Source organism: Rutidosis leptorrhynchoides, chromosome 1 (genome assembly GCF_046630445.1).
Source record: "Rutidosis leptorrhynchoides isolate AG116_Rl617_1_P2 chromosome 1, CSIRO_AGI_Rlap_v1, whole genome shotgun sequence".
NCBI lineage: Eukaryota > Viridiplantae > Streptophyta > Magnoliopsida > Asterales > Asteraceae > Rutidosis > Rutidosis leptorrhynchoides.
The window spans coordinates 74,156,887-74,179,243 of record NC_092333.1 but is presented as its reverse complement, the minus strand read 5'-3'; the positions used below and the strand labels follow the sequence as shown (position 1 = coordinate 74,179,243).

Below are 22,357 nucleotides of genomic sequence, written 5' to 3'. Positions count from 1 at the left end.
CTTGGATGTTGTGGAGATTTCGGTACAACGTGTTATTTGAGGCCTCCCCGATGAAGGAAGTGTTACATTTATTATTTCATTTGTCAATTTTCATTTTCTTGACTTGTAAATAGAGGTAGGAAAGCGATTAGTTTGAATACTTGGATGATTTTTCCTTTGTAATTCTTTCGTTTTTGTACCTCTTCTAGCTCCTTGCTAGAGAGGTGTTTAAAATATACATGTTTTTGTCGTTAAAAAAAAAACTAACAAGCAATTATTAAATTAAATATTCATTATAACCAAGAATTGATTATCATATTTCTATGATAACATAGACCACGACGAACAACGAGCGGATTACCAAAGTCACAATCAAAAGATATTGAGAGAACCGGGAGAAAGTGGAAAGTCGGAAAACAGAAGAGAAAACAAAAAGAGAAGCACAGAGTCACCAAAATTCGGACACCAAATTCTGACCACCATATTTCGACCACCTAAGTAAAACCGACAAACGAAGAGAAAAAACAAAACAAGGATAGGAAAGCAGCCAACAACAACCTTGAAAATAACAATCTCGTCGGAAAAAATAAATCCTCCGGACCCGTTCCTTGCTGGCTAAAATCGGAGATCAAACGTTACAAAAATACCAAATGACACCAAGTCGCGTGCTGAACATCAAAAAGTGGTGTTTCCCGCTTGCAAGTACCAAAGAGAAAGGTTGGGAAATGATCACTGGAGAAGATGAAGAGCAAATCGTCCGAACAAGACTAAAACTAGATGAAAGAACGATAAAATCGAAAAATACAATAAAGAAACTCAATGGAGCGTAAAATGCTAGAGGCATCCACCTTCTACGTACTGGAAGTTGGTTACCAAGTCTGCCGAAAAAATAAAATTCGTCGAGGAGAAAGTCGGATCAACGAAAGAAGGACGAAGAAGAAAAGAGGTTATAGAAACCGGGGGGGGGACAACAAGAGCCACCGGACCACCGAGAGGTGGATTTTTGGTCACCGAACTGATTGAGTACTTAGTATAGATCGGCGATATTTTCTTTGTGGATTCTCATTTTTGGCGGTTAGGGATTGTACTTATTTGTGGCAACTTTTTCAGATTCCATTGGGTTTCTTTGATGCGGGTCGCGGAAAATGTGGTTAAATAATGATGTCTCGTTATTATAGCTTTTAAGATTTGTTGTTGTGTTTTAGTTGCACGTGGAGGCTTGTATTTCGATAAGGGTTCAAGTTCTTTTAAGGTCAAACGTTGATGGTTCATTAGTTTGGTTCCAATTGATGAGTGTGGTTTTAATTTCAATGTATTTGTTTTGTTTAAGTCGGGAGGTTCAATAGGCTTGATGCACATTTGCAGGGCCGTCTCAACACTTTAGAAGGCCCTAGGCGAAAATAAAAATGAGCCCTTATATAAGTGAAATTTTTAAATGTAGATAAAAAGATTATACTAAATTTTTCAATACGAAAGAAGTTTTCAAAACAACTATATCAAATTGTTTTATTATCAAATATATATTCGACAATTTTTATTTAATTTACTTAACTATTCAACAATAGTTTTATTATCAAATAAATATTCAAATTTTTGGCATTTCTAAATTTTTGGGCTCTAGGCGGCTGCCTATGTTGCCTATGCTCGAAGACGGCTCTGCACATTTGTGTGGTTTAATGAGTTGATTTTAAACATTAAGTTGTAGCTCAGCTGGTAGTGGTCTGTCTCTCTTAGCGAGAGGTCAGGAGTTCGACTCCGCTGGGCTGCAACTGTGCACTCAATGTTATCCCTGACCTGAAGTATCCACACAGGTCGCCTTTCGCTTAGTGTGGGGGCATCGGGGAGGTGGGTTTTACAGACCATGCCCTCGGATTGGTTCGGGTTTTCTCCAGGGCAGTAGTTGGGGCGGGTTATGCAACTACGAGAGATAAACGCGTGTATGGTTAAGTCTCCCTGAATGATCACAAACTGATGTCAAAAAACAAAAATGAGTTGGTTTCAATAGAGTGAAAATTTTGATAGGGCTAATATGTGGCTTTATCTGTTGATGTTGTCACTCAGTTGATCTTTAAATTGTTTAATATATTATATATATATATATATATATATATATATATATATATATATATATATATATATATATATATATATAGTGGTAGGATCAAGAGGGAAGTAACCAATCGGGAAGAAGCGGGGGGAAGCAATTTTTTTCTTTCATTTTTTGAAAAAACTTTGTTCACGAACATTATAGATTGAATGAAAATAAGAACATTTAAAAAAGACACTTCGTGATGAATGTTATTATTTTCGCGGGAAAACGCTCGAAGAAGTAATATATAACAATTATCGTGTTTTTCGAGCGTATGTTGAGGTTTTAAACATTAGGGTTTAGATATTAGGGTTTAGATATTAGGGTTTATAGGGTTTAGATATTAGGGTTTAGAAATTTAGGGTTTAGGGTTTAGATTTAGTATTTAGATTGAGTTTTTAACACGAACGGTTTAGGGTTTAGGGTTTGGTGTTTTGGGTTTATGGAATAAGCCCAAAACACCAAACCAAAAACCCTAAACCCTAAACTCTAAATCGGGCTAAATTTTACTTCACAAAACATGAAAAAAAAACGTTAACATTCTTCACGAACAATATTATCTTGAATGTTATTTTTGTCGATCGTTTTCCCGCCAAAATAATAATATTCATCACGAAGTGTCTTTTCTAAATGTTCTTATTTTCATCCAATCTATAATATTCGTGAACAACGTTTTTTCAAAAAACGAATTTTTTTTTTTTGCTTCCCCCCGCTTGCTCCCAATTGATTAGTTCCCCATTGATCCTGCCCCTATATAATATATATATATATATATATATACATATATATATATATATACATATATATATATACACATATATATATATATATATATATATATATATATATATATATATATATATATATATATATATATATATATATATAACGGATTCAGGGATAAACAACTTTTAATGTACAAACGAGAAAAGCAAAATTACATATTTTTTTGTTTTTTTTTTTAATTTTTAATTTTTTGAGTTCATAAATCTGTATCAAAATTCTCTCGTAATCTATATTTTTATAAGACAAATACATTCGAAATCGTTAAAAATTCTCTTCTAATCATCTCTAGACGTAAAATAACCAAAAAAAAATAAAAATTAAATGCCAGATAGATTCAGTGGGGGCCATGTGCGTGCCACGTAACATGAAAAAATTTTGTATTGGTGCTTCAGTGGTACCATATTCTCTTCCATACGTGGACGTCGATTTCTTCCCCCTGCTGCTTTCTTGCCCGCGGGCAACGGTCATCGCCTCCATTTAGGAAACATATTCTGTCCCACACGCATACTTTTTGTTACGTTTCTTTTAAAACTCTCCTTTAACCCTTCCAAACTTTTGTAAAATTTTACTTCAGCCCTTCAGAAATATATTTCCATCTTTTCTTTAGCTTAAACTAGTTATTGAACCCTCGCTTCGCGTCGGGGGTTCGATTTTTAATGTATTTTATTGCATTTAGTAAAATTATTTTGTGGCTAACGATGATGTCGTTGAAGCGCAACTCGATTCGAACTAAAAGGTATAACCCGTGAGAGATTTAAATGTTATTTTAAATTAACAATATATGTGCATCTCCGCGTTTCGCTATGGAATTGTCGACTTTTAAAAATTTAACGCAAAATCAACGTGTATGAAAAGTACCCCAAATATTTAGCGTTTTTTTAAAAAGCGTCCGTTTTGCGTATAGCTAGTGACATTGTGTTCCTAAAATTATTTCGAGTTTAACGATGGTGTCGGAAAAATTTAACTCGTTGCGAGCGAGAAGATATGACCCGTTGAATATTTGGGTGGAGTTTATTTAAGATTTTTTATGAAAATGATTATTTGACACTTAACCCCCCTGTTTGGGGGTCGATTTGAATTTTTCAAAAAAATGTGGGAGCCTTTGTTGGTAAAATGAAATTTAGTTAAAATTAAAAAATAATATGAAAAGTCGAAAATGTCCCTAATACTATTCATAACTTTTGTTTATTAGTTAATATGTAAATAATACTCCGTGTATATAAATACAGTACAAAATATTCCCTATATAATACAATAATAAGATATAGTTAAGATATATAAATTAAAATTAAAATATAAATATATATTACTCCGTACTAGTCAATTCAAAATTCTTCCAATTTTTGAATGAAAGAAGAAATGTCATGTCATTCGTATAAAATTAACATGTGATTTCGTTATAGACCAATTAAATCCATTCAATTTTTCTCTTTCAAATATCTTAAACAAATTTAATTTAATTATGTTATAATACATTTTTAATAGATAGGAAATTTCAACATACACATCTCATTAAAGTTATAATAAAGGACTAAAGGTATCAAGATCAGCCTTTCAATTTTGAACTTGGAAGTTCAAATTATATAAAACAATTCATTCATAAATTAATTCGTGATATGTGTATGAAATTTTTTTTTCAAAGTTTTTATTAGTTTATCTAAAATGATTCTTTTAAGAGTACATGGAGTTGAAACACCGAACTCGATGCCTTATTTCACAGTCTTCGAAGACACTGAAATTTAACACCAAAGTCAAAACAGAAAAAATCGTACTGTGTCTAATCTTAGTGTCTAATTTATTTATCAAATTATTACTTAACTTATTTTTTATACTTTTATTTATTATTTATTTAAACTATTATACATTATAAATATTTATAATTATATAAATTTAACTAACAAAAATATAAAAATTAAATAAAACAATAATTATTATTTAATAAAAAAATTTGGCCCAAATTTTTACATAAATAATATGCCCATTTTTACCCAACTAAAGCTTAAATAGTACCATAACATAAAATAATACTACTTGATAAAATACTCCAGCAGTCCAACCTCATCTCTCTCTTCATTATCCTTTTCTTCATCACTTCTTATTTCACTTCTACAAAAAATAAAATAATATATATATATATATATATATATATATATATATATATATATATATATATATATATATATATATATATACTATCACCTGCAAAGAAAAAGGAATAGAAAATAAGAAAGAAAAAAATGAAGAAAACATCTCAATCTCAACGTCGACCGACCGACGGTGAAGCTCGATGGCGACTGGAGACGTCGGTTTGATGCCAGGACGGAGTCGACAGTACCACCGTCCCCGGCATCGGATTGCTAAGACGGTAAAAAAAGGCACGACTCCTAATACTCTAAATATTTTTAATATATGCAAACTATCAAATTAAATCACACTGAAAAGGTCGAGTTCCGACCATTAATAACAGTTATATTGTATTTATTTCATAATTTAAACTACTTCTATAACAATTTTATAAGTGTAGTATAAGATACTACGTATAAGATTATAAACATTTTTTATTAAATAAAAAATACACCTTTTTAAGTGAGCATCCCCTCTTGCTTACTCCGTATACAGGTAGGGGAAAATATTAACAATACTAATAACCACGAGGGTTAAATCTTAAACTATCATTAACAATACTCCGTACTCATAGAAGGTAAAGGGAGTTGGGCACAATCATTGTGTTGACATGGGCACAAAGTCCCTTAATCGAGTATCTGGGCCCACAGAAATCGAAAGGGATGATGACGTCAGTAGAAGGTCTGCTTTTCGATTACCTGTGGATCAGTGTACCGTATAGGATTCGGTGGAAATGATTTATTTAGACCGGTTACCCGTCCATTACCCGCTCATTACCCGTAATGAACCATAGGCACGAGTTAGTTACCCGCTTTAGTTACCCGCTTTCACCATGGATTTAACGGAAGTATGAAGGTTGGTTATAGTAATTGTGGGTCCCAATGGCTTTTTATTGTTTGGACTTGATGCTTTATTGCTTGTACATTGTATATTAAGAGAAGTATTTTTTTAGCCATTATATGGAGTGTTTAGTTATGGGTTAGTTATAGAATATTGGTGTTGATGTGGCGCTGATGTGAAAGGTTAAGATGATGAATAGTTTAGTTACGATCGGGAGTGGTCTTAGTAGTTCATATCACAATATGAACAGTACGTTGTATGGATGTTTATTTCTCATTACGTTTTACATTTATTTTTCATATTTAACAAAAAAAATAAAAAGTCACTCCGTAACTAAATCATGATATTCATTGGTTTATTTCAGTTTACTGATTGAGTTTTTAATTTCTTTTTTGTTCACAATCCTTGTCCTTGTAGTTTACAAATCAGTGTGTGGATAGTCCCTAACTCCCTATAATTGATACTCGTTAAAATATTTTGTTTAAACAAGTTGCTTAAAACATGTGTATTTATTATTTAATCAGGAATTGATGATTCAATCACCCAGGGATTATATATATCACATTCATATTTCATATCAAATATGAGATAATAACCTATTTTATAACAAATGGTTTTAAAGATTTCTTATTAACATGTCTTTGAAAGTATTTAATTGTTAAAAAAAAAAGATTAAAGTACAACTTCATAATTCACAATCATAATCATAAGTCTTTAAAAAGTATTTAATTAACTTAAAAATTCTTTAAAAGTGAAAGTAGTTGTAATTAATTAATAAACATTAACTCAAATAGTTTCATTAACATTAACATATGTATATATTTTCTATAGTCTTTTTGCATCTCATAAATATTTATTTAAATAATTTTTTAGATATACATAAATCATATGGGATCTTAATGTTTTATTTAAACAAACACGATGAAAATAACTCACTACAACAAATATATCATTTACTCACACATATTTTTACACATTTTTGAAGTGTGAACATTTTTTTGTTAAATTCCTCTTATTTGTAAATGTAATACATTTATAAGTGTAGTATCGTCATAGTTTCACACATTAAATTTTAAGAAAAAAGTTCACATTTGTTAGTGTGATTCATAAATATAATCAAATTTAAGAGTGTTAAATTAATTTTGTCACATTAGATTTGTTCACACTTGGGAAGAAATGAGGTGTAACATAATTAACTCACACTTCTAATTGTGATTAAATTTGCATTTATACATACTATAAGTGTGGAAAAAAATTTCTGCAATTTTATGTGTGAAAGTCTAATAATATTATACATTTATACACGTGGCAAGCTTATACACATTAATAAGTGTGAGAAATTTAATAAAAAAATTAACATTTTTTTTATAAATGTGTAAAAGTATGTGTGAACAAATGATAAATTTATTGTAGTGGCATTTTAGTTGCTATATTATTAAATTTAACATTTTCTTAATTAAAATCATACGTAAGGAGTGGTTAGTAGCAGATATAATATAAAGTATCATCATCGAAGATCTTATAATGTAGCTGCTTAAAGTTTTTTTTTAATTTTTCTTGTGATTACTCGTATAATAATCTATCTAAATTTACGGAATGAAACGTTAAGATTCATCTATTAAGGTGGTGACCAGTCTCGCATTACACTATTATAATGTACAATTCCTTAAATAATTTTACACTATTATAATGTACAATTCCTTAAATAATTAAGTATAATCACCAATGTATGACTAATTTTATATGTTGCTATCATTTAAACATGAAAAACAATCCATACAACAGATTAAAACGAGCTATATATACTTAATGATATGCTCTACAAATCACATTTAAATATTTGATATATTCTTATCTCGTTTCCATTATCCGTAAACGAGGAGTTGTATCGAATGAGTCGCAACATAATGGAGAGTGTTTATGTTAGATGAGTTTACAATGATTAAATATTAACATATAGTGTGATGCGTCAACCAACATGCAATCCAACAGACCGCTAAAGACACCAGGAGTAAGTTAAACAGTTCGACAATGTTACACATAAGCCTTTCGTCATGGGCGTTACGTTTGCAAAATAAAAGCGTGCCATAAAAGCCTCTAATTATTTGGTAGACTACACACATGGGTAGTACATGTGCCACATAAGTCCCCTTTATACGGAAAGTTAGCCACACACATGAAATATGCATGTGCCACGTCTACACGATTCAAAAAACTAACCTCCTACCTATAAATAAGCGCCAATGACGATTCATTTAGACATCTTTTCACACATTTCAAACTTGTTCGACATAATTCATCTCAGCTACCAGTGCTTAGTAGAGCTTTGATCAAATTTCGATCAATCCTCGTTAATAATTTGTGATCGTACAATTAAATTCTCATCACCTGAGCGTTTAGCTATTGCTTATTTACCACCCTTGCAGATTTTAGATCTCGATGAAGATTGTACGATTGCTAGAGAGTAAACAATTGATCCATCATACTCATCTATAACTTAAATTTCGCACTCAAGCCAACTATTAAGCTGAATTACGTTTAGTCAATACTAAAGGTAAGATAGTCAAAATGGTAACTTAAAGGGTAGATAGGTTGATGAGTTAAGAATCACTTTAAAGGTAACCTATCGCCGGAGACTTGAGAATCACTATGATGCCTATAACGTATGCAACTTTGAGAATATCAAAAATGTATATAAGTGAGAAAATTCTTTAATTGATCACACCTTACACCGACATCATTTTGAGAAAGAAACTTGAAGTTTTAGTGTTTTACCATTGTCAAAATAATATTTTGTGGACCAATTAAATTATTTATGTAGTGTAAAGAAGTGTAGTACAATATTTACTGAGCCTTTGAACGAACCATCCAGAAGAGTATGTTTCCTTTCGGAAACTGCCAAATCTAATTTGAAACGGCAATTTGTTACCTTTCCGAAAGTGAAAATGAGAAACACAACTTCAACTATGCATACTCGATTGATTTTAACCTTTAAGTATTAGAGTTTACAGTTACAGTCCCTCACATTAGCAATTTATTAATGCTAAGTAATGCGCTAGTTAATGCACACTCCGTTACTAGTAGATTAAAAATCATGTATTAAAAGATCTAAAATGAAACAGTGTATTCTTATATTGGGAGCATATACGAGTATACGACAAAGTTTTAAATTTCACTTTTCACTTATAAATAATACTTAATATATAATATAATATTTATATTTAATTTAATATTTAAATATTGATGATTGATTATTACGTGATAAAATAGTATGCACTCTGTATTATACCTCATCCTTTCCATTTTAAGGTATTATAAAATAGTATGTACTCCGTATCATACCTCCTCCTTTCCATTTTTAAGGTGTTTCGAAATGAGGAATTATTGATGGAGAAATTAATAGACAACTTTATCTTTTGTGATTTTAGCAGGAGTTTGTCTTTCCAAGTGCTTCAAATGATATCACTCAAATCTTCCCAAACAATCGATATGGCTTATTTATTTTAAATCCCATACAGATAGCAAATGTTTATTTCAAGTAGTGTTAGTCTTAAACATAGTTGCTTATTATGTTTTAATGTTTTTGTTTAGTGTTTTGCCAAGCGATTTAATTTACGCTTTGGCTTCATTGTGTTGTAATCTTGACTATTTCGTTTTTTTAATGAAAAAGTTTCCCTTAACATTTATCTAATTTCTTGTTTTTTGCTAAAAAAGAAAGAAAAAAGCAATCTAGTCATTACATTTTACTACTTAAATGCGCACTTATAACTATCTTTTGTTCATCGAACTCATTCAAAACTCAATATATAAGTTTTCATAGAGTTTCATTTTAAAACTAATCGATGATACAAAAATAACTCACAAACTTATATAAGGAGCAGGGTTGAAAAAGTCACGAGACGGAGTCGAGACGGTCGGAACCTTAAAACGTCGAGACGGGGTCGTGACCGACGTTTACTGCCGGTGAATTTTATATATATAAGTATATATAAATTTTATATATATAAGTATATATATAATTTTTATATATATATATATATATATATATATATATATATATATATATATATATATATATATATATATATATATATATACATATTTTTAAAGCCATAAAACATTCGTTGAAAAGTTTTTACCTATAATCGCTACTAGCGTTTATATAATACAAAAGAGTAACACTAAACTACGTCAATTTTCATCGATTTAGCCGATTTTTTGACTTTTGATCGAGTTGACCAGATTTTTCCCGCATTTGACCCGACTTTTTGACCGTTGACCGACTTATTAGAAGACAGGACGAGGTCGAGACACGCTAGTCACCAAAATGTCACAACTGACGTTGTTTACAACACTAATAAGGAGTACTAACTGACTTTAATTTCTTTATGTTTTTTATCTGGAACTCGATTTTCACCTGACATATTTTAAATGATTTAACATTATTTGAGAAAATACATACATTCATGCACGTATGCATGCATCCATCCATCCATACATACATACATACATACATACATACATACATACATACATACATACATACATACATACATACATACATACATACATACATACTTTAACAACCCGTCCTAATCCTCCTGGACGAAGTCATCAACATTTGGTTCCATTGCGACGATCGACTCCAAATAATGTCCTTAACATAAGCAAATGCACAGCGGAAGACTTAATTCGTACCTGAGAAACACATGCTTTAAAATGTCAACATAAAGTTGGTGAGATATATAGGTTTGATGCTAGCAGTGTTATAACAATGGATCACAAGATTTCATATTTATACATAATACACTCCTCGTGTATGGAAAAGACGTTGAGCACTTGGTAACCATACTTAACATTTAAATCACAGCAGCATATTCTTAAATAAACCCTACACCGTACCAAGTGTAGTAACGAAACGAAGTACTGTGCAACCGTTAAAAACTGGTCGTCCAGCCCGGTTGGGGTTGTCAGGCCCGATAGATCTATCAACAGGATTCGCGTTTACGCTCCTCACGTAAATATTAGCTACCAAGTATAAAGAAATATGCCATGGTACAACTCAACGTAGATTTTATTTTTGATCACTTGTGTCCATACGTAAATCATTTATAAAAACAGCGCATGTATTCTCAGCCCAAAAATATTTAGAGTTTAAAAAAAAAGGGGACTATATACTCACCTAATGTATTTTGTAGTAAAAATACATATAACATCATTGAACACGTATAAGGCTGGCATTGGATTCACGAACCTATATTATTCATATATTTATTAACACATAGAATTGTAATCGAACAAAATTATGTATTATTAATGAATTAATTGTGATTTTAATTTATGTGTTTCATTAATAACCTATTTAGTTACATTTATTAATATTTATTATAAAGGTATTAATATAATTATGTTATATGCAGTAAATACAGTTTTGTATAACTAATAGCTATTTGATAAAATAATATTGATAATAATAATAAATAAAAATTTGTTTTATTTTACAATAATAATAATAATAATAGTATAAAAATAATAGTATTATTGTCAAAATAATAGTGATGATAATATATATTAAAATGATGATACTTATAATAATGATAAAAATAATGATAATATTATTAATAATAATAATATTAACAAAATTATATCTAATGATAATAGTAAAAATAATAATAATGATACTTCCGATGATACTTTTAATTAAAAATGATAATTTTAATTATAATGATAACTTTTACAGTAATGTTATTATTTATTATTTATTTTTTTTTATTTTAAAAAAAATATTAATAATTTTTTAATAATAATGATAATGATAATATTGATAATAATGATAATAATAATAATAATAATAATAATAAAGTTAATAATAAAAAGGTATACCCTTAGAAATCTTTTCTAAAAAGAGTTGCCCATGCCAAGACTCGAACCCAGAACCTCTCGGTCACCGCTAACCCCTTATAACCATTCATTCCAGACTGTCTTTCTATTTAATTCTACTACCGAAATTTATATAACCCGGTTTTTCTACTGTTTTCAAATTCATCTTAAAACTACCCGACGGCCCAACACACCAACTGAAAAACTCGGCCCAACAGTTTTAGATATAACGGCCCAAAGAAAAACTGATTTCGTAGCCCGATACTAACAAGTCTGGGATTAGGTTTGCAATTTAATTAAAAAGGGAAAGGGAATTATTTATTTCTGTTGTTTGTTTCAAACAGATCGAGGAAGGCAGCAGCAAGATCACAGAACAATTCCATAGGCCTTCGACCCTTTTAATCAATCGATTGATTTCACAAAAACTCAGGTATGATCCGGTCATCAATTTATCATTATCGTTGTTTATCATTGTTTTCATTATTTATTCGTATTTTGAATTTCAACAGAAACGGTGAGTAGCTGGTTGTAGGTTAAATTGTGGGTTTCGATTGATGATGATGATGAGTTCATGGTTATTCAATCGTATATAGCAGGGATATTTTGAAGAGTGTTTGGGATGGTGATTAAAAAGGTGGAGAGGGTCACGATGGGATGGAGGTGTGGTTATAGGATAATTCCAACGATACAACAGGTCAGTTTGGGTGGCTCACTGTGGTGATGGGTTGCCATGGGTGTTAAAGCTCGATGGTGTTTGGGTTTGTAATCGAAACAGATGGCAGGAATTAATGGGACCGATGAGTTTTGATGAAAGAACAGGGAACCGTCTGGGTTTCTATTACTTTTCTGTTGAATTCAATCCAATAACGACTATAATAGTTTTTAATTGATAAGGTGATTGGAAAACCGAGTAACTCCTGTCTGATATCTTGAGTTAATCGATTGTTATATAACCAAGTGTGATCGACAGCGGTTTCAATCAGAAACATAAAATAATAAAAAGAGTATGTAGCAGATAGTGAAAGGGAACGACTTTTACAATGGATACAGTGATAAGAATCAATCAACAATTGGTTTTTAGTGTTTGTAATCGACCAAAAAAAAAATGCTTGAGTGGACAGATTGAAAGAAAATAAAATCTTAGTAAAGAATATGCCCAATTCGATTATTTTGATCTTATATTTTAATTTGATAATTAATAATTATAAATATATTAATAATAATTCTGTTATTATTACTAATAATATAAATATCATTAATAATGATTTTTTTAATAATATAAATGTTAAAAAATATTAATACTAATAATAATAATTTTGAAAATAATAACAATAGGAATAATCATGAAAGTAAGAAAAATGATAATAATATTTATAAATGAAAATGATAATTTTAATAGAAATAACACTTTTGTTAATTATGATAATGATAAAAAAAATAATTTAATATTAATATATATCAATTATATTCAACCTTGTAATTTAATGTAATATCATTTATTATTTATGTGGTATTATATTATATGTTAACATTTAATGATTAGCTAATATATATTATATATATATTTAACAGACATGATAGGTTTATAATAGCATATACATATTTATATAATATATACATATTTATTTACAACCATTAGTTCGTGAATCGTCAGGCTTGGTCAAAGGGTAACTGATTATCCGAATATAGATTTCAAACTTTCTAGACTCAACATTAGGGTTTTTGCTTATCGTGTCGGAAACATATAGAGATAAGGGTTTAAATTTGGTCGGAAATTTTCGGGTCGTTACACATACATACATACATGTTAATTTCGAGGGAGAGATCCAACCAATCTCATTCATCCCGGTTTGATTTGAACGGATGGTGTGTATGTGTGTGTATATATATATATATCTCTCTCTGTGTGTGTGTGTGTGTGTGTGTATACAAAAAAATAGATCAAGAGATCAAATGAAATTCAACACTTGAAAACAGTACAATAGTTACACCAACATGTATAGAGCCCAACTAACGAACATAGCTCCGATTAGTAAACCCAATGTAATAACAAACACAAGAACTTAACGAACCTACGAACAAATCTCGTTAACAAACCAATCCAATTTAACGAGATCAACCAACATACAAACAATGACCGACTCCGCCTCCAGTCACCTTCCACCACTTATGAACCCTAAAGTTCCTTAAACCAGCATCACCCACCATCCGCAACATCTAGGAACCGTAGTGAATAAATCGGAAGAAATCACCCTTTAGCCGCCTAATATACGCACAACCTTCAACCTTCGGTACCCAAATACCAAAAATGGTAACTAGGAGACCATAAAGATCTAGTATGGTGGCCAAAATTAAACTCGATACATCTCGGGTGGAAAAGAAAAAGCTCTATTCATACTCCAACGATACTAAACCGTCGTAATACAGAACTCGAACCAAACATAGCCCAATAAAAGCCGAAAGCCATAATAAAGCTCCAAAACTAACCTCCTTGTAGAACACATAATATCACACGTGATATTCGCTGGTTGCACTCTACAAAGAGAATATTGTATGAACCATCCAGACAGTGGCAGATCTAGGAATGAGTCACTGGTGTCACTGGTGAAAAATTAAAAAAAAAATTCTACTTGATGATTTATTTCAATGGTGTCACTCAAAAAAATTTACACTATCCACTAGTGTCACTATTTAAAATTCCAATTTTTTTTATACTATATCGCGTATTTCAGTGGTATCCAGTGCTACCACTGGACCAATATATACTAGGTCCGCCCCTGCATCCAGATCACTTAAATTACTAAAACTCTAACACAAAAGATTAAATATTTAGGTGAGAAAATGTCATTTTTGCAAACTTGGAGCACTGATGTTGCCAAATAGGATTAGTTGAAGTGGGTAAAGTGTAGGCAATGAACTCCCAAATGAGATTATAAAGAAGTCTTGCTTTCAACCAATTGATGCAGGCAAAAGTAATGGAGTCTAAAAGTACAAGAAAACCTTGTTTCCTGGAAGACAACAATGGCCTTGCTTCAATTGCTGACTTTACTTTCTCAACATCTTCACCTGAAAACCACCTTCACCTCATCCAAAGACCACTTTGTTCACCAAGAAAAACAAATCCCAAAAATTTTGCCTCTTTTTCTCATGTTTCATCTCCAAGATTTGCAGGGAGATATTTTAATGAAAAGTTTGAAGAGCAACCACCTTATTTTCTAGATGCTTGTTTTCTTTGTAAAAAAACACTTGGTGGGAATATAGATATCTTCATGTACAGGTAATAAATTGAATCTCACTCTTTGATTTTATAAATTGAGCCAAACTTATGATTTGTTTTCTTGATTTGTTATGGACTTCCTAATTTATGATTTCAAGTAGAAAAGATGAAAACTTTACTGTTATAAACCGATTTTTCTCCAAATTGCATGAACCAAGATGTAAGTTTATCATTTATATGTGAATTTTTTTTGAGTTTTTGTTTTCTGAATTAATTAAACACATAATTTAGTTTTACTGACTCTGTTATATACTGTTTCTAACTTTGAATTGACTAGAAAAAGATGAGAACTTTATTGTTCTTTGGTCTTTATTGCCTTCCCTCACTCTTTGATGAACCAAGGCAGAATTTTTTATAGTAAATTTATTATTATATTTTTTGAATCTAACCCATAATCTGTTATTATCTATTGTGCTCAAAAAGTGGCCAGATTAGCTTAATTTCAAAAAGATGAGAACTTTTGCTAGTTTACTGAGCTACTCATCTTTATGAACCAAGATGAAATCTTAATATGAAAAAAAAAAAAAAACTAGTTTACTTAATTTTTAAATAATTTCTCGTAGATTCAAAATAATGATGTAATTGAATTGATGATGATTATGCAGAGGTGACACAGCTTTCTGTAGTGAAGAGTGCAGAACACAACAAATTGATAAAGATGAAGCAAAAGAAAACTGGAAAATTTCAGTTTCAATGAGAAAGAAAGATCAGAATGAAAAATCAACCAAAAATACTCCAAATAAAACCTCCAAGAATTACCCCTTTCAATCTGGTGCAGTTGCTGCTGCTTAATTGACTTCTCTCCAATTTAAAAAAAAAAAAAACAATAAAAAAGGAAATTATATTTTTTCCTGTGTGAAAGACGAAGATGGAGAAGTGAACTCTCAATTTAGAGAGCAAGAAGTGATGGCGTTCTCGCCGGTGTTCAAGAACAAGAACGACGGCGTTCTGCGCCTTTTTGAGTGTTGGACGGCGTTCTGAAGCAATAGTTGGGACGTGACGTTATGTATAACTTTTTTTCTTTATTTGATCAGTAGAAAATATTTTTGTGAGTCACCTATGGAGAATACTTCCTTGTTATAAAATCGAAATTTTAGTGTTATCACTTATCACCTCGTACTCTTCGTACTCTAGTTTTCAGATAACGAAGTTCTTAATAATGCCAATGGGCGAAAAAAACTTTCGACTCGCGGGTTTCCGTACCTGTGATAGGCTGGTAATTTAAAAAAAGTTTACTCGCGGATACGAGAAGGGTAAAGTTTTGTACGGGTTGCGGGTAGATTGTGGATATATTATACCCGCGACGGGTAAACTTCGACCCGTAAATCTGTAATAACTGTTTGAGAAATACACAAATAAGTCAAGGAGGACCTGACGGTTGCTGAGAGTGAAATGAACTGATGGGCCCACAGGATTAGACTCTCGATGCATTATTGAATTTCTTGTTAAATAAAAATATAGTTAATTATACATTAATATATCTACAAGTAATTCTATATATCATGACAATTTTTTTGAAAAGCTTTTAAAAGTAATTTATCATATACGCTACATGTATCTTTATACTGCTCAATATTACAAAGGAAAACAAGCAGAAAATATATACATATTTACGAATCCGCAATACTCGTTTGAGAAATACAAATTAACCTGCATAAATATAGTTAACTAGAAAATACCGGTCCGCGCGATGCGGCGGGACATTTCGGATTGCATATTCATATTTAACGTAGCGTTGTGTATTTACAGAATTAAAAACGCGTTACGGGTAAATTTGGAAACACGTGGTTAGTACCTAGAACACCAACGGACTCCGCGTTTTTAACGTTTGGAAAATCGCATGAAAAGGGAAAAGAATATGTTGTTTATTATACGTGTACATATATGTATAAAAAATATCTCGAAATATTTAGCGTTTTATAAAAACAGTCCGTTTCGGGCATAATCAGTTGCGTGGTGTTCGTAAAATTATTTCGAGTTAAACAGTGAAGTCGGAAAGTTTTAACTCCCGGCGAGAGGGAAGATACGGCCCGTTGCAAATTTGGGTGGAGTTTGTTTAAATCTTTTTTTATATATATAAAATAGCGATTTTACATTTGTTACTTCTGAAAACTTTTTACATTTGTTACTGCTGAAAACTGTGTACACTTATCATAAGTTGGTGGGGTGGTTTTGTAAATTCGCTGAGCTTGTTAAAACGACCATACTTTGGGGCACAATTAGTATGTAAAATAAAAATAAAAATTAATAATAAAAATTAATTAATTAATAATAATTAATAATTAATAATAATTAATTAATAATAATTAATAATTAATAATAATTAATAATTATACATTATTAATATACTATAATTTTAACGTAATGCTATATAAACAAAAGGTTTTTTTTTTCTTTTTTTAATGAAAAGCTTTTAAAAATAATATATCCTATACGCTACATGTATGTATGTATATCCTTATTATTATTATGAAGTAAGACAAATTATTATTATCAATAATAATATTATTATTATTAGCACCATTATTATTAATTATTATTAAACTTATTTTTTTATAAATATTATCATATCAGAATCATTATTACTCTTTAATATTTTGATATTATTATTATTATTAATTTTATTAATTGTATTAGTATTCTTATTATTAATAACATTATTATTTAATATTAATATGAATATTATTATTAAAAATTATTACTATCACTTTCATTAAATTTTTTTATTTTCGTGACTTATTATTATCATTATATTTTTTATTATTATTAATGTTATTATTTGTATTTAAATTATTATTATTAATAATTAATAATTAAAATTATATTTATAATAATTATATTAAAATCATATGCGTAATCTTTGGAATCTAAATTTGTTTCCCATCTCAATCAACCTTTTTCAAAACTTTGTTCCTGTCTGATAGAATAATGGAATCGAATTTCTTTTATGCCATAAGACAAATGATCTAATACAAAATCAGTTAAGGATCATTCTCAACTTTTATTTTCTTCTTTTTATTTGTGTCTGTGAGTGAAGGTCAATCCATTTTATTTTTTCCCCCCCCTATATAATCAACCATGCTACTTTGTACTCTGGATCGAACATCACCACTCCGGTAAAACACTATCCTCTATCTGTATCTATTTTATTCGAACCCAAGATTATCACCAAGCAATTCGTTGTTGCCTTTTTTTTTTGTTTCAATCGTCGCTACTGCAGCTGTTTACACTTCTGTTTAAACGACCACCATGTTCAATTTTTGTTGCTACGGCTGCTACTTATGATCTCTGGTCTGAATAAGTTCAACAAACCAACACCACTCTATACACACTGCTTGATCACCATCGTTGCAACGTACTGCTGCAGTGATTTTCTGTTTCAATCCAAAAACGACCCAAAACAAACTCCATCTCACCACCACTATGATCACATAAACTGCCACCTTCTCCATTGTTGCTGCTATCGTTTTGTGCACTGTTGTTGTACATCTTTTTCTACTTCTTCTCATCGTGTCACTGCTACAGCACCCGCTGTGATTGTTCCTGTTATTGATCGAAGACCAAACAGCCACAAAACTGTCATTACCCATTACCAACCCACTTTCTAAATTATTTTCTGTTTCATTCCTAAAAACCCATTTAGTTACCACTACCCACAACCATAAAACCCAGGTCAAGAATATTCACAATCAATCAAAGAAATACATGACAATAGAACACAATATGTACAATTGTAATTAGAGAGAGAGAGAGAGTTAGAGAAGAACAATATACCATGGAGTGCAAAATTTCTGATCTAGCTCTGCAAATTTTTTCTTCGCAATAGCACAAGTACAATTCTGCCATTGGTGATGATCTGTGCAACAGTGAAGACCAGGAGAGAGCTGGTATAATTTTAAATCTATGTGTGTGATCACTTATTTATCTGATTTTCTCAAATACCATTGTAACTATGGAGATACTAAAACCTAGAATTTAACAAGATAAGTTATCAATTTTAAAGAAATTAAATTACAAACTACAAAATTATGAAAAATTATGAATATATGTAAAATACACAGAAAAATATATATATATTACAAATTAATCAGAAATCTAAAATACTCCGTATAATTTATGAACAAATTGATTGACTCATATCTTTAAACTAATTAATTCGATTTGTGTCAAGTTAAAAAACCCTAATTTCACTGTAACCCCATTACATCGGTAAGAAGTGAAATTAAAGGGCTAGTTAATTTGTCAATATGATAAATGATTCGGAATGAAGCAGCTTTAAACCATGAGAACTAATTTCGAATCCAAATAAATCGTCATACCTGATGATAATGATGAACAACGATGAAGATTGATGATGACTCTGAACGATGATGATATTGAATCGATGCTCTATTAAACATTTATGATCTTTGATTGATCTGTTGAAGAACCGAAAAACCCTAAAATCGTGATACGTTTTTCTCTGCATTCCTTTTTATTTGTGTTTCTTGATCTGATTTGGGCAAACACACAAAAACGCGTATAGGTTTTTATTAGGTATTATTATTACATTACATTATATTATTATTATTATTATTATTATTATTATTATTATTATTATTATTATTATTATTATTATTATTATTATTATTATTATTATTATTATTATTATTATTATTATTAATATAAACATTACTAATAGAATTATCACTAAAATTTGTATTATTATGATAGTTATTATTATTATTATTATTATTAAGAGTTTCATATAAAGATTTCAAAATACATTACAAATTATTATATTTAATACGTTAATATTATTTAAATTTGCATATAATATTAATAACATGTATATAGTTATTATATATTAACTAAATATATTCATTAAAAATAAATTGTAATGTATATTATAGAACATTGATATAATATTAATTAGACATTATTATAAAATTATATATATATAGACATAGATTAAAACATTATATAACAAATATAAACATTAAAATATAATACAGTATTAATAATATAAACATAAATATATTATAACAAGTTATAAATAAATTATTACAATATTTTAATAAAGAATCACTATCTTAGTATTAATAATTGAATATTATGATAATATCATAGTATATAAAATAAATATATATATATATATATATATATATATATATATATATATATATATATATATATATATATATATATAAATTAAGGATGTAATAGATAAATAAAGTATATATTGGAATTTAACATAAAACCTTTATAAATATTATATAATTAATATTTGATTTATTACCATTATACGTTTATGATATTATCTGATATATAACACTGATATAGGTTCGTGAATCCAAGACCAACTCTGCATTGTTCAATATCGTCATATGTATTTTTACTACAAAATACAGTATCGTGAGTTTCATTACTCCCTTTTTATATATATTTTTGGGACTGAGAATACATGCGCTGATTTTACTAATGTTTTACGAAATAGACACAAGTGATCAAAAACTACATTCTATGGCTGGATTATGAATATTGAATATCACCCCTTTTTAGCTTGGTAACCTAATGATTAGAAAACGGGTATGGCCCCTAATCGACGCGAATCCTAAAGATAGATCTATGGATCTCGACAAGTCTCATCCGGGGTACGGATGCTTTAGTACTTCGAGATTATTATTATTATACAGACGAGAGGTTCTGTTTGGGAATATTCTATGCATTAAAGTTAAGTCGGTTATCAAGCGTTCACTATATGAATGATTTTTAATTCGCGGGTTACGCGTGTTATTTTGTACTCGGGTTACGTGTACAATTAAATATATGAAATCTTGTGGTCTATTAAAATGATGGAAATGAATGTTTATGATAAACTAATGAACTCACCAACCTTTTGGTTGACACTTGAAAGCATATTTATTCTCAGGTATGAAAGAAATCTTCCGCTGTGCATTTGCTCATTCTAAAGATATTACTTGGAGTCATTCATGGTATATTTCAAAATACGTTGCATTCGAGTCATTAAGTTCATCAAGATTGATAAGAAGTCAATTATAGTTGGATATATTATGAAATGGTATGCATGCCATCAACTGTCAATGTAATGAAAGTTTGTCTTTTAAAAATGAATGCAATGTTTGTAAAATGTATCATATAGAGGTCAAGTACCTCGCAATGTAATCATATGTTATTGTATTCGTCCAGATGGATTAGGACGGGTCTTTACATGTGGTATCAGAGCGATGGTCTTAGCGAACCAGGTCTTACATTAGTGTGTCTAACTGATAGTTGTTTAGATGCATTAGTGAGTCTGGATTTCGACCGTGTCTGCATGTCAAAAGGTTTGCTTATCATTTCATGTCGAAAATTACCTGCTTATCATCCTTAGGAAATTACTTGCTTATCATTCTTAGTCTAGACACGTTTTACTGCATTGACTGCATGAATAGTGTATAGACAAAATTCATATCTTAGCGTATCTTTTAATTCATATCTTAGCGTATCTATTACTGTAAACTTTGCCTGACACATTCCGTAAATTCCTTCGCAATCTACGAAATCTTTTGTTCTATATATATAGATATTCTATGTAATTAGAATACCATCCGATAGCTAGAAATCATTTCATATCAAAAAATCTTTTACTCAATCGTACGAAATAGAACTCGTCACTAGTTCAAATTCTTCGGAACCCGACAGCTATTCCGACATAGATATTCACCTAAGCTCCGAAAGCAGCGTAACCGGAATTGATCAACCAATTAGCCATCACCTATTTTGGACGAAATGGGGATGGGTTCGTAGTCGACTTAATCAAGGGAGACGAGAAGAAGGCGATCCTTTCCATCAACCAAATTCACCTCTTAGCGAAGAACCTGAAGCACTTACCGGTGAACCAGTCTGAAATACCATTTTCACCCTCATTTCCCGAATATCTCGCCATGATTATATACTATCTCAAATTCAAAACCTTATTCACTCGCCCGTTCTTACCGACAATCATCCCGGAGTAATCAAAGAAGTCAACGAGCTTCGCGCCTGAGTAATGATTTTTGGAGAATATGGTGCAAAATTTACCAGCTTCAACAACATTATCGGCACCAATAGTACCATCAGTAACAGCACCAGTACCATCAACAATCCATGCCTCAACATCTCATTCTGTACCTCGAGTATAATCATCGTTCTACATCAATTATCTTCGTTCTTCATGGGGATTATGTAATCTCTAATGTTATAGAGATTATGTATTCTAGTTTTGACGATAAACCAAATGAGTTTAATACTATATTAACTCATTAAATCCATGATTACATCTGAAGAAAATATATATGTAAGTATATTTTCACAAAGATTGTAATTAAAAATTCTTTTTTACAAACTGTTAATGGTGAAAA

The 22,357-nt window shown here is 30.2% G+C and overlaps 1 protein-coding gene across 1 annotated transcript; it reads left to right on the top strand.

Moving 5' to 3' along the window:
* The first annotated feature begins 14,673 nt into the window (after positions 1–14,673).
* On the top strand, positions 14,674–16,016 carry LOC139861637 (FCS-Like Zinc finger 2-like). The gene is made up of 2 exons (XM_071850092.1): positions 14,674–14,975; positions 15,581–16,016. Exons 1-2 carry the CDS (start codon positions 14,674–14,676, stop codon positions 15,765–15,767), a joined length of 489 nt encoding a protein of 162 aa, XP_071706193.1. The 3' UTR covers positions 15,768–16,016.
* The last annotated feature ends 6,341 nt before the right edge of the window (positions 16,017–22,357 follow it).

What these genes read in the sequence shown, in the direction of transcription:
- LOC139861637 (XM_071850092.1), top strand. Translation starts at nt 14,674, where the DNA reads ATGGAGTCTAAAAGTACAAGAAAACCTTGTTTCCTGGAAGACAACAAT. An exon ending in ATAGATATCTTCATGTACAG is followed by an intron (nt 14,976 to 15,580) that starts GTAATAAATTGA and finishes ATGATTATGCAG; the next exon opens with AGGTGACACAGCTTTCTGTA.